The following is an 18,230-nucleotide window of genomic DNA, read 5'->3' on the forward strand; positions in this document are numbered from 1 at the left end:
GGTGTTTTTTCATTATGTTTTTATTTTTAAAATATTTTATAAAATAATGTTTAAAACTATATTTTTAAACGAGCTTGAGAATAAAAAACATGTAAAAGTACAAAAAAAATAAAAATATATATATATATATATATAGAGAGAGAGAGAGCATATCAAGTGAGAGGGAATTTATTATGAGAGATGAGAGGGTTAAAATATAACCCTTAGATTAATCAAGTGAAAGAAAATTTGGGGTTTAATCAAGTGAGAGAAAATTAATCTAAGGATTATATTTTAACCTTCTCATCTCTCATAATAAACTTTCTCTCACTTGATATGCTCCCTATAAATATATATATATATATATATATATATATATATATATATATATATATATATATATATATATACACCAGAAATAAAATACTAAAAAGTAAAAAATCAAAATAATTTAGAAATGTTATGATTTTTAAATTTTAAAAATTAAAAATATAATTAGTTTTAAAAACTAAAAAAATAGTCACTCCAATGTATTAGCATCAAAATGAACTATCTAATTACTAATATATATTTTTCGAATTTAACTCCTCAACATGAAAAGCTTACTTGACAAAAAAAGAGAGTAAAGAAACGTAATTGGAAACAAAAAATTTTAAAAAGTTAAATCTATATTGTTTACATTATCTCGGGTGAAAAAAGAAACAAATACCTTCGCCTAAATAGGTCGGCGAATATTTAAAAAAGTATGAAGCCTTATTTAGAAAATTAGTGTCCATTTCTCATTTGATCTTGTGATGGGAAAATTTAGATGTTCATACATCAATATTGTTGCATTTGACCTTTAGTCCCGAACAGAGATATAACTGGATTTGGTTTTAATGTGGGCCTGCAAAAAGACACTCAGAATACAGAATTAGAAAATGGGTTTAGATAGGCGTATTTATCCACACACACCAAAAAAAAAAACAGATAGTGAGATGACAATACAATACCTTACTACTTAACCCGCTCCATGTATAATAAATTTTAAATAAAAAAAATATTATTTTTATGCAAATTAGTACATACAACTAATTGTGTTATTTTAGATAATATCTTACAAATTATTTTTTTTATAGACATGATGTCTTAAAACTGAAAAAATTATTAGATAATATAGAATCACCAAGTGTTTATTGTTCTAACCAACTATTGCATGACATATATTTAAGTTTTTCAACTTACAACGAATCAATAATTACATTTGATTATGTCATATAAAGGTTAATTAGAAATCATATGATTCAGGACCATCTAATAATTTCTCAACTGAAAGTCAAAAATTAATTAGAGATTGCAAGATTTTCGTTAACCAAACATTATTTTTTCAAATTATTATATAAAAATAAAAAATAAAAATAAAAAAAAACTGTTTGCATTATTTCGATTTCAAAATTCACTAATGCTTTATCTGGAATGTAGTGTAGACAACATAAAACGTTTGAAATGATCCCGCTAAGTACAACCACATATAACAATCAATAAGTGCTTTACCTCTTTCTATTATAAAAATGAACACAATAGATACGCGCTCTTTAGCCTATACTGAACACACTGAACAGTTAGAAATAGTTCAGAACAAGCACTTGATGTACAAACATGCTAGACTAAGGACATTGTTCATCGTATACAAGATCTTAAAAAGTCATTCGAAGTTGAATTGAGACTCAGGAATTAACAAAAAAAAAAAAAAAAACATGTTACATAAAATTGAGAAAGAATGAGCATATCTCCCAGCATGTTTATCTTGTCATAGAAAACACAATATAGACTGAAATCAGCAGCTGATGGAATATCATTCAATTAAGAATGTACAGTATATGATAAGGTTTCCATTTTCATCACTCGAAAATATTATGGCATGTCAGCAGACTATTCTCATATTCATCCATCCCATGAAGAATAATTTACCAATCAGCAGAAGCCTTTGATTTCTTTGAGGCCTATATGCTTGATTCTAGATACCCACGTGCATAAATTCAAAAGTTCTAGGAGCCTTGGGATGATTTGTATATCCGATATGCAGCTATGCACATTGTGGCATTACCTATAACAGTCAGTGCCGCTTGAAGAGCCACCAATACCTACAACCCCAATCATTTCATACCTTATCAGATTTTATCAATATGGAACGACCATATGTATATTATTGTTATCCAACAAGACAATTTTCTCAAGTGTCACACTAACATAGATGACAAAAGAATGGATCTCACGTTACAACTCAGTAACCCAGAAATGATACTTTACTGTATTCTGGCAAGTGGTAAATTGGAACAGTGCTTAGTTTATTTTGTAGAAAAATAACAAATTTTTAGTCGGTGTTCAGATTGAAGTAGGTAGCAATATCTAATTCTATACCTTTACAGGAAGGGGTTCTCCCACTTAGTCGCTATTTCTTACTTTTTCCAACAACCGAATATTCTGTTTCTACTAACTAAAAGAGAAAAAAATGACATTTCAAATTAACTTAGAGCAGGTTTTTATTCAGTTTCTAGATTTTAAAAAGAGAAAACTAATTTAATTCTGTTGTAAAGAATGAAATTAGATTTCAGTTTATAAAACAGAATGGTAAGTGGTGATGGTAGGAAAGAAAACAGGCAAAGCTTTGCCGGGCTAGAGAGAAAGGGTTGGCAACTCTACCCAGGTTCTCACTCTGTCAAAATTCAATCTTCCCCCTCCCCCAACACACACACACAGAGAACATATTTAATGTTTTGCTAATTTTCTTATTCAAAGACAACAAAATTCATTCAAGGACATTGGCTATAGATAATTTATAATCTAAGTATTGAACAGCAACAATATTATGTAGTCAAAAGTTCTGTAATAAGAAAACTTCCTCAAGGATTGGTGCAAAGTCAATGCTGAGTTTAGAAATGTTCTTAAAAGATAAAACAACTGTTGAGCACACAAGTCCGACTCTAAGGCTAAGTTTAGATATGTAGTGGTGGGTGGAATGGAATGATATAAAACAAAATGGAGTGAAATGGAACGAAATTATCATTCCATTATTTGGATATTTTTATGATAGAACGGAAAAAGAAGACCTGTTTCATCCTTCAAATTGGAAGGGAATAAAAAGTTAGTGCGGCTTATTGGTCCAGTTAACAAGCTTTTCAGTTGTGAGCAAGTCTTTAGCTAACTGTTTAAGTTAGTTATGTAGCTGTTACTTATGCTATAAATAGCTGGTTGTATCTTGCTCACGATGATATATTGTTTTCCCGAAATTTCTTCTTTCTCTTGCATTGTGAGTGAAAAATCTGTACACTTGTAGGAATTGAGATTGTATTCGGACGAAAGAGAAATCTATTAATTTCAGTGGCTGTTGTGGATGTAGAATTAGAGTGCATCGCTCTAATTTGAACCACGGTAAATTTTTGTGTATGTGTGTGTTCTTTTTTTCCCCTAACCTTTGTTTCTATCAACTCTTGAAATTGTTGTAAAGTTTTGACTCTGATCAAGGCTTTGGTACTGTGATAAAGAATTTGTATGGGGAAACAAATTGTTTGGCACTGTTTCCACAACAGTTAGTTATTTGATGGAATAGAATGGAATGCAGTCCATCCTAGTCCAAAACATATCATCCTAATTCAAACTATCCAAACAATGGAACACGGTTTCATTCTATTTCATTTCATTCCAGTCCAACAACCCAGACATAGCAAAGCTCCAAATCCATGGTTAAGAGTGTTAATGAAGCGGTCTGATCTATAATTCGACAAATATAAAGAATTCCATGTTCTGGGGTGGATGCAGAGTTTAGTGATCCTTGCTTCCCCCAAATAAAATTGCATGTTCTTAAAAATTTAAAATAAATGTTCAACAACATTGTAAGAGAGTAAATGACTGTTGAAGTTTGGTGAGTGACGATAAAGCAATTATTACTTGTGTAGGAAGGATGAAAAACCCTCTTACTTACCTCGAGGGACTCAGAGTTATAAAAGAAATGCCATGTGCATGCACAAAAAGCTCCACCAAGTAGAGGAACCTAGAAGAAAAGGAAAATATGAGAGGTAGATATATAGATTATAGAGTGAAGAAAGTGAAGTGAGTAACTCACCATACCCCAAGAAAGGCCCTTCCAAGCTGTGTATCCAGATTTGTCGGCGTATTGCCACACCAAGAGCATGGCTATAATCCTTTGAAACAGTGAAGAGTGTGAGAAAAGGGAAATGCATGATAATGATGAGATAAGAACAAAGGATGGAGAAAGTAAAGAGACCATTCAGCGACGCTGGAGACATGAATGGCCCAGGTGGGCAAAGAGAGGGCATTGGGGGGTTCGTGGAGTTGAAGACACGAAGCGGGTTCGACAAAGTTGAGGAAATGGAACAGACCAAGTCCCATCACACCCGCTTTCGCTTTGCTTTTAATTTCATACTTCACAGATCCAATTCCGCTGTGGCTGACTCTTGGAAACGGAATTTTGGGAAAAGAAGATGGTTTTGCCAACAACAACGTTGCCATGGTCGGAGACAGACACTAACTGTAACTGTTGGACTTTGGATAACACCCTTTCTCCTTCTTTCGTTTCATTTTTCAATAATTAATTATTTATAAGTACTTTTCCCCCTGATTTTTATAATGATCTTTTTTTTAAAATAATAATAATAATAATTAGATCCTCGGACTTAAAAAAATTGTAACTTTTTTAAATTGATATTTGGGAATGAATTCTTTTATATTGAATTTTCAATTAGATTTTCTCTAATGATAATCTTTACCATTAAAATTTTATACTTTCTTTAATTTATTTTTAAAATCCTTTTTAATTAATTTTAATTAAAGATTAAGACTTCACTTACATTATTTTTTTTATAAAGAGGAAATAAATGAAGGGAAAGAAAGAAAAAACAAGTGTGGAGAAGTGTAAGAAAATACAGAAAAAACAAAAATTGTTTAGTAAGAGAGAAGTAGAAAGAAAATAGAGAAAGTTAACTTTTTTATAGATAATTTAAAAAAATATATTATTATTATTTTTAATTAATAAAAAAATATTTTTATAAATAATCTTATTTAAACATAATAAATACTTTTTATTATGGTTATGTTATTTTTAAAAATATAAATGAAAAATATTTTTATTATTATATTTTTTTATTATTTTTATTTTTACTTTGTTATATATATAACATAATAACTCCTTTTATTTTAAATACAACAAATAAATTTATATTTATTATTTATCATTAGTAGTAGTTTATTTATTATTTATTATTAATATTGATTTTAATATTAATATTATTGTTTTTGTAACCAACTTCCCTACACTTCTCATTTTAGGGGAGATTTTGTTTTTTTTTTTTTTGTGGATAGTAAGATTATATGTTCACTCTTCTCCTCAATTCTTCTTTACTAAATAATACTCATTTTTTAACTTCTACAACTTTTCTTTACTTTTTCTTTCTCAAACATACCCTTAACAAAATGTCAAGTGAGTGAATCTAAATCTTAAGAATTTGTGATTGAATATTTAATATTTTTGAATCTTTTAATCAAGTCATCAAAATTAATGACTATTATTGTCAGTTTAGTTATGTCCAAGGACTTAATTACAAAATTTAAAAAATTATAAATCTTGTTAAAAAAATCTAAAAAAAGTTATCTAATATGAAAATTTGTGTGTTAATTTTTTTATTTTGAAATGGAATAAAAAATATTTTCCAAAATAATTACATATAAAAAATTATAATTCCTTCTAAAAACTAAAATTTTCAAAATTAGTTTGATCCAATGACTTAGTAGGTCTTAAAGAAAAATGTTTTTAAGAGTTACTCTAAAAACAAAAACAAAAAACATTTTAGAAAATGTCTTAATTTTAGAATTTCCTATTCTTAATTTTAGGAAAATTTTCTAAACTAAAATATTTTTAGGAGTTGATATAGTGATCATTTAATTTTTTTATTCCTTACAAATATCTTAATTTTAATTTGATTTTAAATAATTTAAAACATTAATATTTTTTAATAAATTTATTATAAAATAATTATTTAATTTAATATTTTATAATTTAAATTATTATTTTAATGATTCGGAACATGAATTCGATACACTCTTTCGGAGTCTCAATCATTTTCCAAAATGAGCTATGCTACACTGTCCGAACGATTGACTCTGCGCCTTATTATTAAATTCAATGGTGTAAATTCCCTTAGAACATGACAAAAATGTTATGTATGGTTGTTGACGTGTCAGCATATATCACCAACATTTATGGGTCCAAAGGATAGGAAATAGCCTAGTTTGATATTAAGAATCGGATTCTATTTCCATCCTGTCAAAGTAAAGGTGTGTACGAAGTAAGAACAAGCACCATTGACCAGCATATGAAATCCCATGACTCTATGACCAAAGATAAGTACTTCTCTATGAAGCTGAAGTGATTACCTACCCAAATGTAGCTGCCAAGAATCTGTGACATATCGCCATAAGTTGCAAACACATGCATGTAACAAGTGAAGGTTATAGATCGTGTACTAGGAAGAACATCATTATCCTTTTCTTTCCTTTCAACCAAAAATACCATCAATCATGAGCCTCTGAAAGGTAGCTTCACCAAGCCCGTTCAGTGTTCACTAAGTTCCAAGTTACGAATCTCGGCCATCAATTAAACTTTATTACATATAACGGCACCTAATGTTTGAGGATCTGGCGTACCTGTAGACACCACCTTGGTTTTATTACACCATGTTTCGTTCAAAACAATAAAAGTACACCAAAGAAGTTGGTGATGAACTTGATTTTATGAATCACAAACTCGCTTTTTTTATGTTCCTAAAATCTAAAACAATGTGATATTATCATTCTGACTTTCATCGGTCCCTCCTGGGAAGCAGTACGGATGCTCCCTACAATACAAGATGAACCAATTTGCAGTATATTTTCCTATATCAGTACCTTTCAGGAGCTGGATTTTATCTCACTCTTTCCTCTTCTGGTCCAAATCAGGACGAGAGCAAATCCCATCAAAGACATAATTGAAGTCTGCAAGCAAATTAGCAACTTATATTGCAATAGAATAATAATTTTTAAACAACGCTACCCCCTACTTCTCTAGGTAGACTAATCATGCAATGATATATGTTAAACTCGAGAATTACACACACAAACTAGGTAGTCTTGTTTATATATATTTTGGATTAAACCAGAAAAGAAAAAAGAGTTACTACAGATTCGAAAGAGTGAAAGAAGAAGAAAGGACAAGTCCCTCAAGGAGAGACAAACATCTCTCAACACACAATACATGGGCCTAAGCCCCCAAATTGAATCTTCCTCTCTGGATCAAACTCAAAATACAAATTATACAATCCCCACACTGAATGCAGAAACTGACATGCCATATACAGAATAAACACGTGTACATAAATATAAAATGGTTAGTAAACACAAAACTGCCCTAAATTTACTAAATGTGTAAAATCTACAATGTTCACATAACTGTCCTAACAACAAATTGTTTAACACATTCTATCTGTTCACATAATTGTCCTGTCAATAGATACTTCAATGCCTTCTATTTTGTTGACCAAAAACAAAAACTTTGCATTTTCCAAAGCATTGAAGCAATCAGCTGTGTTGCAACGAGTATGCAGTGAAGGCATTTAAGTCATATCAATTTGTCCCTTTCATTTTGGCGATATAAAATCACATGTGAATCAAGCAGACACATACATAAATAGGATTTGTATTGGCAAGCATATGACAGTAATTTAAGTATAACTGGAGGGAGAACTTACAGAAATTGCAGGAGCAATAGCCACTACTGGATCTTCAAAGAATTTATTAGCAAGAGCCAGGGCAAGCAGGCTACTTTGCATTCCTGCCATTAGATAAAGAAAGTTATTAAAGTAACATGATATTACAGGCACTTGAGGTATGATTATGGAGAAACTTTGCACCTGTCTCAAAAGAAATAGTTCGTTGCAGTGCTTTCACATCAAGGGAATCACGGAAGACAAATCCACTGAGGATATAACCAGCTATAAAAGATGACAAATGAAAAGCAACAACAAGCAACAAGATAGCGACTCCTAAGGGGGATTTCATAGTCTCAACATGAAGGGCAAGTGGTGCTCCAGCACAGATAGCTGCCACCAGTACCGATAGCGGAGGCAAAAATAGTCGAATAACATTGCAAATACGAGGAAAGAATCTGTAAAGATGAATGGGTAAGAAGATGAAAATTGTAAAAAAGGAACACTAATATTAACATTTATCTGAAACCATAGTATTACCGATTTAGAAGCAGGCCAACTGCAATAGGTACCACCACAATCTGTGTAATGCTATACACCATTCCTTTTACATCGATGGGTAATCTCTTCCCAATGAGCAACAGTAAAAGGAGTGGTGTGACAAAAACTGCAGAAGCAGTGGACAGTGATGTCATAACTATGCTTAAAGGTGCCATTTGTGGATCCGTCAGGAAAGTAGCATAACTTGAGAGCTGGGCACCACTAACACAAGCCACCAATACTATTCCCGCTCCTGATTTATTTTACTGCCAAAAATTAGAAAATGGAACCGAGTAGCTCTCTTTATTCTTTAATATTAAGACGAATCATCCTCACCTACTGTTGTTGATAGGCCTAAAACAGTTACTGCAATCATGCAAAACAGATATCCAAGAAGAGGCTTCACAACAAACTGGCCAAAATAACCAGTGGTAATTTCTGCTGGCCTCTTAAATGCCTCAAGGAAGTCATTTTCATTTGAATTAACCCCAACTGCAAACATCAAAAAACCTAGTGCAGGTGCATAGTATCTGCAAGTAGATCACATAATAATAATGAATTTATGGCCGAAAATTTATAAAAAAATAAAAAGTCATTTGTCTGTTATGCATTCTGGAATCTGGATTTCACATATCACCAGTTCGCAGCATTCCATTCCATTTTGCTTTTGCAGTTTAAACTTTAAACATTAAAGAGATAGAGCACAAAATATTATATCAGAGCTAATCATAAAAAATCCAGTTATCTATGAATTCATCAGAGCATTGACAGACCTGCTGGTAAACCACGTTAAAGAAGGTGGGTAGAGTATAGCTAGCAGTATACTAGCAAGGAGTACATGAGGCAGATATGAATTTGATTGCTTCAGAATCTCCAGAATAGACATTGACTTTCGCTCCATCTGAGGAAAGAAAATTCAGAAATCTACCAATACTATATTTAAGCATATGAAATGAAATTTTGGTGGTCATTTTTTATTAGGACATATGTCTGTAACAATATTACAAAAACAGATTAAACTCACGAGTTAATCGGAAATTTGAAAGCAAAGAGTAACATAAAAACCTGGGTGGCGGGTGGGTCCGGTGGCGGGGAATCCGAAGAGTGGAGCGATGCACATTTGAGGGGAATCTTGGGGCTCGGGTCTACGAAAAGAGAAAAAAAGTAAGCACTTGGAAAGAGAAATTGAAGATGAGAGCAGATAGTAACATACGGAAAAGATGCGAGTACAAAGGAATGGAGAGTGGAGAAGAGATGTTCCGGCATGGGAGTAAAATTGGGGGTTTGGGACGTTGGAAGAGGGAAAGACGCGGGTAGCGGATACAGTGGAAGCGGTTCAGTCCACTTGAAATCATACTATTGTTCATTGATCTTTCTTTCCCAAAAATTTGGGTTCAGTTGTCTCGCTACTTGAAGTTGAAGAGTAAGACATTTATTACCTCGGCTCCACACTACCACAACAACTAAATACAGTACTTTGTTTACTTTCAATCAGTCAATACTTACTGTACGAGGTAAATTAATTTAGGTGTCCATCAATTGTTATTCTGTACCATTAGTCTATACGTCTCCTTTTATTTTTTTTTAGCAAAAATAACCAAAAAAATGCTTCTTTTCTCTACATTTGCATAAAAGTAATGATTATTATAAATTTGCAAAACAAAAAATCCATTAACAAATTAATTCTAAACATTAGGAATGTAAGAAATTTATACACTTAACATTTTATATTTTTTAATTTTTAAAATTATTTAATTTAATATTAATAACCAAAATATCCATATTATTTTATAAAATTTTCCGTTTTATAAAATATTTGTTTGTAATCGATCCAATTCAAGATTTGAACCGACTGGATCACCGATTCTCAGTTCAACTGATTTGACCAATCATTCTAATCCAATTTTTAAAATATTAGTTCGTTGCGTCATCTTAGTTATCATGGACGTGATTGATGTGTGATACACATGGAACATACTCCCCCTTGCATCATTTTAACATTATTTTGTTTTATTAAATAGAGCATTCCCATATACTCTATTTGAACATTATTTTATTTTATTAGATGGAATATCTTTATGTTTCATCTGAACACTATTTTGTTTTATTAGAAATCTTTATCTTTCTGTACCAAGTATAACCTCTACCACGTGGTAGAAATCACCTATATCAATAATTTATTTATTTTTTAATTCATGTATTTAATTAATTTTTTATTTTATTTTCGGTTAATCACCCTTTTATTATAAGTAAATAGGTTGACCGAATGAAATAAAATAAGTATTGATTTCTGATCAGGTGAATTTTACGATGCATGTAGTTGTACTAATAAGTCTAAATGGCTTTGAACATTTTGCACACCATATAACAATGGTAAATTATAAGTACGTTTGAAATATATTGTACGTAAATGTTATGCTGCACATAATTGTAAAGTGGCGGATCCAAAAAAATTTATATTGAGAATAATTTTTTTTATATATATTTGTAATGATAAAAATATTAACAATTCCTTTTTATTAAAAGTATAAATTCACATTATAATTATTTTTAGGTTTTTAAAAAAAATTTATTTATTCTAAGAGTAATTATTAGTAGAGTTAGTCCAATTAATAAATAATAATTTATATTAAATTCCAATGATTTAATTATTAAATTAAAAATTCTTAATTAATAGATAAGTATAAATTTTTATCAAATTTAAAAATTATTTGATATCTTATTACATTAATTCAAATTAATGTATAATTATTTTTATGAACATATATTAATTTATACTTATGTAACGAATTATCAAACAATTTTTAAATCTTATAAAAAATTGTATACTTGATTTACATAATAAATTTTTTTAATTTAACAGTTTAATTATTAAAATTTATTATAGAACATTAATTTTTGAATAAAATAATTTTATTAAAAATTAATCTCGGAGTATCAACGTGAATTATAGAATAAGTATTTACATGTTTCAACATGAAAAATGAATTTGAAAAGATTTAAACGTCATCCAAGTTTAAAACATTCAAAAGATTTATTCTATTTGTGTTTATTTTAGGAACAAAATTTTATAATTATTTGTTATTTTCTTTTAGACCTTGAAAATCTCAAGATCTTGTGTAAATTTACTTATTATTAAGTACTATATTTTAATATTCAATCATTAATTTTGTATCAAATATAAGTGTAGAGTACTCCACCTATTTAAGGAGTATAATTGAGAACCTCAAGCGTGTGATTCAGCGGTAGAGGTTGATTCACGCTTAAGCAAGGTTAGGGGTTCGAATCCTGTCTTGTGTATGTAGCCGCGTTAAATCTTAAGGTCAACTATCCCACCTTTTGAAGTGTCTCCCTCGTAGCGAGAAGGTTAGTCACCGCTATCGACAGTGGATACTCCAAGAACGAACAAAAAAAAAAGAGTATAATTAGTGAAATACTTGATCAAAGATCCACTTGATCAAGTCCTTTCCGTCACACCCTCTTAACAGATGTAAACATTACATATATTGCAAGTGACATGTATGCAAGAAATGCAAAATACACATGTATGTGAACTAATTTCTTTTAATGAACTAATTAGTGTATATATTATAAATAAATATTTATATTATATAGTAATAAAACTTTTTATATAAAATTATTTGTATTTATATTATAAAAAATATATATATGAATTATATTTAAATATATATATATTTGTGTGTGTTAAAGTGAATTATGTAAAAATATCCATTTAAATAAGTGACAAACAAAAAAGTAATAATGATCAAAAATAGCCAATGGGTGAAAAACAAATAATGGTGTTACAACAAAAGAAAAAGTAGCAGAGAGGTGAGGCCCACGTAGCGTTGAATCGGAATTTGATATGATTTGATTATTTGATTATTACTATTATTATCATCTTCGGCATTCCCTTCATTCCTTGGCGGGTGTTAGCTAGCAGTTGCGGTTTCCGTTGCACTGAATCTAAACCGTTGTTGGAATCGCCGCGAACCATATTTCCGACACGCTGTTTGGTTCATTGACGGTGGCGGCCAGGCCACCGACCCCGTCCAATCCATTTGAGCCAATTCAAATTCCGATGACGTATTTCGAGGAGGTCGTCATTAACGACGGTGGCCGCACCAGGGACGTCGAGCGCACTCGCGACGGCGGAGAGTACATCAAATTGAGGTGGGACTCACTGCCCGAAGCCACGGCCACCAGCCGGAGAAGATCGTGTCTCTGTTATTGGGTTAAATCCGCCCTGTGCTTAATATGTGTGGCCCTTCTGGCTCTCGCTGCTTTCAAATGGGTTTGCCCCTTCGTTGTAGAAAAGGTTTCCTTTCAAATACCTTATGCATTCGGTTAATCCACCAGAGTTCCGTTTGTATGTTTTTTTGTAATGTAATGTCTTTTTATTGTGGAACATTATATATGAATTACAATTTTGAATGTTGAAACACTATTCCGTGGGTGACGTTACTTTTTGCTTCAGGTGATTATTCCGATTATAACGTGGGAGAGCAACAGATTCAGCTATCCCGTGTTAGCTGTTGTATTGTTTGGTTCTATAGCGCTTTTCCCTACCCTGTTTTTGCCTTCCTCGCCTTCTATGTGGGTGGCTGGGATGAAATTTGGTTATGGCTTTGGATTCTTGCTAATAATTTCTGCAGCACTTGTGGGAGTTTCACTCCCTTTCTTCATCGGTTCAATGTTTCATCGTAAAATTAATGTACATTTCTTGTAACTTTAGTATAAGTTGGTATCTGTCTTCATGTGTTCACGTCACATGCTAATTAGGAGCCAACATTCCATGGTTCTTTGCTTTGCAGGTGTGGTTAGAAAAATATCCAAAGAACGCTTCTGTTCTAAGATCTGCTGGTGAGGGAAATTGGTTTCATCAATTTCGTGCAGTTGCTTTAATCAGGATTTCCCCATTCCCATACATACTGTACAACTATTGTGCCGTGGCAACAAATGTTCATTATTGGCCTTACTTGTGCGGATCCTTGGTAGGAATGGTGCCAGAAATATTTATTTCAATCTATACGTAGGGTCTCTCTCTCTCTTTCATGCACACTTAAGTAGCTATGCTAGGAGTTTGCTTTTCTTATACTTGGCTATTTACATACTTGGATTACTTCTTGTGAATAATCATTGTGTATAGATGTATAAATTATCATGTACATAAGAAAAAATATGTGACCAGCTTTTGCTTACTTTTTGGTGCCCATACCATACTGTGGATTTAGGTTGTCTTCAATTGTAAAATTTCTGTCTGAATTTCAGACCGAACTCAATGATTGTTTGTGGTCTTCAAAGTTTGTCCATTTAACATATCAATACTTGTTGATCCATTTCCATTCATAAATTTTGCACTTTCATCATTGAAACAAGTCCATCTTTTATTGTACAAGTGTCTCTCTGTTCTCAATATTTGCTACTCCATGAAGTTGACCATGGAAAATATATTGTGAAGGTGAATTGATATTTTACCGATGAAGTAGAGATTGTTTTTCTTAGAGCATTGGTATCTTTCTATTCTTATTTAGATTTTCACTTGGATTATACAATACCATCTATTCTATGACTTTGTCTAGGTGTAAGCAAATGATGTGTTTTCATGCATGATATGTGATCTGAATGTGATGACTGACTGGTCACCTGTCGAACCTCTTGTTCTCATAAATAATCCCCCCATGGACACACACCCCAAGCTAAAAATTGAAATTAAAATTCTATCCGACTGTTCTTCATCTTCTTAGATTGTTTGCCATCATGTTATTATTTAAATAAATTCAGTATGCTGTGTTGTTAATGAATGTTATGGAGTGTATTTTCTTTTTGTCTTCCTATTTTGGTAAGGGTGTTGGAAAATAAATGCGACTAGGTGAGTATAGATGAGTTATTTGATTCTCAACAGCCAGATATAATAGTAACAGTACTATCTAAATCCTTTGGTTTTGAAAATGCATATTTACTTGCCAGCAATAACATTAATCGCGTGTCAAATCTATGTCAAACTTTTTCTTTTCCCTTGTGCCCTGTCCTCCCCTGGGTCGTTTTGGAAAACTCACATTCACTTGACTTGATCTGCCATTCCTTTACCTAGTTTCATCTTCCTCCACTAAAATCTTTTTATCAGCTAATAGCAGTGATGGTTGCCCTTAACTGATACTTCTATCGTTGCCTCTTGACATGTATTTTATAAAAGATACTAAGATAGGAATTAGGAACTATTGGTGCAAAATATACTCTTGAATTCATTGTCTCCTTGTCTTCCACTGCAGGGGAATTTTGATAAAAACGTTGGCTAATGCTACACATCAAAAGGATACTATATCTGCTACGCAAATTGTCCTCAATGTTGTTGGTTTCTGCGTAACTGTAGCTACAATAATCTTTTTCACAGTCTATGCTAAGAGGCAGCTCAAGGAGTTACAAAAAGAGGAGGATCTGCTGTTGAAATAATGAGCTTACTTTTTGGCTGCACGAGGCAATTATCACTATCTCAAATTGGCACATATTGATGCATGATGCACATTAGAGTGAGGTTTCATTTATTAAGTAAACCTCGTCTATGGGAGTGTTGAACGTCAAATTTAAGAGAAATGTACACTCTCTATTTAGTCAAAATTGATTTAAATTAACAATTTTGTGAGTCGCATATCTTATTTAAAGATCCTCTATCATAATTGTATAGATTTTAATAAACATTAATCAATAATATCAAATGTATCAAAAGGAAGTGTTAAGTGTAAACTTCTCATGTTTTAAAGCCTCACTGCATAACAAACTAACATTACTAACATCGACCTTTCTATTTCTTTTTCCATATGTTGCCTTGTTGCCTACAACATTGTTCTTTGATGGTGCTTCCGTTTAATTTCACTGTGTCTATAAATGAAATGAAATTCCCACTTTTTGGGTGATCGTTTTCAACCCGGCAAGATTCATCTGTGCAAATCCGGTACATCGCTTTTGTTGATTTCATATGATCGATTCATTGTTCTAGACCTCTTCATTTTGGCTTTTTTCTTTTAACCTTTTGTTAGTTGTTATGACGGAAAGCACAAGAACCAATAATACAGAAATGATGGAAATGAAATGACACAAGGACTTGTTCATCTCCGCCCTGCCCCCACCCCTACTTAACCCAACGAGTCTGAATTATTTTAGGCTTGTTGGTTTTGATAATGAAAAATGATTCTCACTTTATTTTCATTTACACTATGTTTTTTGTAAATTTTTAAATCAGTGAACAGAGAGAGGAAAGAGAACCAAAGTAGTTCTTTTTCATTAGATGCAAAGATATATAAATGACGTGAAATAATGAGGCGTATCTTCATTTTTTTTTTATCTGAGTTTTAAGAAGTATGACTGAGAGAGCTGGGAGGGAACTCGTTAATGCTACTGTTCTGCTGTATAGTGTGTACAGTATTTTAGGTTTAATGAACTGGATTCAGTTAAATTTTAATTGAATTTATTATTTACTTTCTGCCTCTGATTCACGTGGAATTTGTTGATTTCCGAGTTTGATGAGTTATTAATGTTTCCTGTCTTTTTCCAGCTGCATGTTTGTCCACTAATGATCTGATATCTTCATTGGTTTGTCGTATAGGTATAGCTATCACATTCATACCTTTTCTGTTTAGTTGTAAATTACAGATATTCTACGGAAAGAAAAACTTTAGACATTGTGAGTTAAAAAATAAAGGAAAAAAATATTTAGTCCCCTCAAATGTATTCTAATTGATTATCAAAATAAATATTATAAATTTTAATTTTATTATAATTTATTCTTAAACTTTATCACTTTTACAAATAAATACTTTGATTATAATTTTTTTTGTTAATTTTTTTTATAAATTTCTTATATTACATTGAGATTAAATTATTAAGATAAAAAAATATCAATTATTTATTTATTTATTTTAAATCATACTTATTTATTAATTTTTTTGATACATATATATTAGTTTTATTGATATATATATATATATATATATTAAAATACCATATAATTTAGAAGAAGAAAAAAATCAAATAAACACTTCTTTTATTGTTTTTATCATTCTTTCTAAACACATATTTTTATTATATTTTGAAGAAGAAAAATGTAACATAAAAAAGAAAAAAATTAATGAATTATTGATATTTAAGATAAATAATTTAACTCTAAACTAATAATATAAAAACTTTGTAAAACCAGTAAATTATCAAATGTTAAAATCAATTAGAATGAAATTAAAGTTGAAAGTGTTTATTTATAAGAAATAAAATTTGAGGGTTAATTAAAACAAAATTAAAGTTTATAATGTCAATCTATAAATCAGATAAAAATTAAGGATTGATTAGGATAAAATAAAAATTTATGATATATATTTTAAAAAAATAAAGTTTAAAATGAGTGATTATTCTTTTTCCAAAAATAAAAATTAGACAAGAAAAGAGCGGTGAAAGCTCAACGGGGAATCGCTAATCCGCATAACATGCTACATAAATGTCATTTAAATTTCCCTAAAAAAAATGTCATTTAAATTATAAGAAATATAAGGATTTAATAATGAATTACAGAATTAGAGATGGGATTTCTAAGAATTAATATTGCCTCCATCCTAATGCTACCGCTCTCATTAATATCCCTCGCTTACACTTTTTTTTTATTATTTTTTTATCGTTCTGTGTGGAATTTCCTTTTCTTAAAATGTTTTCTTTTACTTTAGCAAACTTAGGACATGTTAGAAAATAATATATTTACATTATTGTTTATGTGAGTATATATATATAAAATTGAGTGTCGTACATTGATGTCTCAAATAACATATGGTATACATACACTTCGTAGTATTGTGGATCGGAGTGAGCTATATTGAGTAGTCCTACGTCTCAGATTAAGTGTGGCACAGCTCAGTAGAGCATTTTGTGTCTGTTCTCCTTAGTTGTATTAACCTTTCATCCAAACGTTAGAACTTGGAATGACGCTTATTGAATACATTACACATATGTATGCTTAAAGTGTGTCTTTAACAATTGTCTCAATGTGTTGAAGGCTCTCATTCACTGTTTCACAGTGACATAGGTACAGATTCGTTTACAAATGAAATGGGTATATGATGTGGACTCCATAAACATAAATGTTATTGAACTGTTCATGTCAGATGGCCCTCTCATTTGTTTTCTTTTGGGGAACATATTGGTGCGTTCTCTTTGAGGGTTACCTGCTACCTCATCCTTAAGGTAATACATCCGCAGAGGCACCATCCAAGGATGATAAAGAATTGATTACATTAACATCCCTCTTCTACAGTTTAAGTGATTAATCTATAGAATGTTGAACATGATATGAGTATAATTTCTCTAAACAAAAGAGAGAAGGATCCAAAGGTAGGACAAGACTTGATTAGGAGGGACCACAAGTGATCACATATGCCAGCCATGACTTTTATTATGGTTATTATTACTACTACTTATTAGATGGAAAAGCCTTTGAATTAAATGCTTTTTCAAACCGTGACACGAGGGAAAACTTTTGGAGACGTTGATTTATGCTTACATTGTATGTTGTATGTGTCATTTGCAAAAGTTGTTCTTTTTAACCGTTGATCAAGTAAGAACGTAAGAAAATCTCCCCCTTTACATAAAAAGAAAGGAAAGAAAATTCCCGAACACAAGTGTAGAGATTCTGGCCCCTCTTTACTAGTCAAATGGAAAAGGACAAATTTGAACAAAAGGGAATAACGTTTAAGAGAAGGACTTTTCAGACAATTGAAAAACCAAAAATAGAAAACAAAAATAAAACGTTAAGAATAGGTAATGCAAAGAAGGACCAATCTTTCCTCTACTTAAATCCAACGGCCAAAATCGCCTAACCAACAAGTGAAAGCCGCGTGGCAAGAATCGGATCACCTATGTATTTGTCTACTACTCTGGCTTTGTCTCACTGTGATCGCATTTATGTGGTACGTTAACTGTTGGAATATTCTGCTAATA

General features: G+C 31.2%; 3 protein-coding genes across 5 annotated transcripts; 1 reads left to right on the forward strand and 2 right to left on the reverse strand.

Moving 5' to 3' along the window:
* Nucleotides 1-1,580: 1,580 nt before the first annotated feature.
* Nucleotides 1,581-4,623, reverse strand: LOC109800843 (YCF49-like protein). The gene is made up of 4 exons (XM_020361745.3): nt 4,244-4,623; nt 4,082-4,160; nt 3,941-4,009; nt 1,581-2,102 (listed from the first exon to the last, which is right to left on the reverse strand). Exons 1-4 carry the CDS (start codon nt 4,486-4,488, stop codon nt 2,007-2,009), a joined length of 489 nt encoding a protein of 162 aa, XP_020217334.2. The 5' UTR covers nt 4,489-4,623; the 3' UTR covers nt 1,581-2,006.
* A 1,994-nt stretch (nt 4,624-6,617) lies between these two features.
* LOC109801008 (putative sodium/metabolite cotransporter BASS5, chloroplastic) lies at nt 6,618-9,689 on the reverse strand. Of its 3 annotated transcripts, XM_029271827.2 has the most exons (9): nt 9,469-9,689; nt 9,321-9,400; nt 9,029-9,156; nt 8,592-8,785; nt 8,256-8,508; nt 7,920-8,173; nt 7,758-7,840; nt 6,919-7,005; nt 6,618-6,678 (listed from the first exon to the last, which is right to left on the reverse strand). In XM_029271827.2, exons 1-8 carry the CDS (start codon nt 9,620-9,622, stop codon nt 6,922-6,924), a joined length of 1,230 nt encoding a protein of 409 aa, XP_029127660.2. In that variant the 5' UTR covers nt 9,623-9,689; the 3' UTR covers nt 6,618-6,678; nt 6,919-6,921. The 3 variants fall into 3 exon arrangements, with proteins under 3 accessions (XP_029127660.2, XP_029127659.2, XP_082922503.1); XM_029271826.2 differs by having other exon boundaries at nt 6,618-7,005; XM_083066377.1 differs by having other exon boundaries at nt 6,618-7,005; nt 9,486-9,628.
* A 2,416-nt stretch (nt 9,690-12,105) lies between these two features.
* Nucleotides 12,106-14,985, forward strand: LOC109801009 (uncharacterized). Its single transcript, XM_020361972.3, has 4 exons — nt 12,106-12,573; nt 12,733-12,969; nt 13,070-13,287; nt 14,528-14,985. The coding sequence occupies exons 1-4, from the start codon at nt 12,337-12,339 to the stop codon at nt 14,706-14,708; spliced, it is 873 nt and encodes a 290-aa protein (XP_020217561.1). The 5' UTR covers nt 12,106-12,336; the 3' UTR covers nt 14,709-14,985.
* The last annotated feature ends 3,245 nt before the right edge of the window (nt 14,986-18,230 follow it).

The sequence above is a fragment of the Cajanus cajan genome, chromosome 11, assembly GCF_000230855.2.
Source record: "Cajanus cajan strain Asha chromosome 11, NIPB_CcT2T_4, whole genome shotgun sequence".
Classification (NCBI taxonomy): Eukaryota; Viridiplantae; Streptophyta; class Magnoliopsida; order Fabales; family Fabaceae; genus Cajanus; species Cajanus cajan.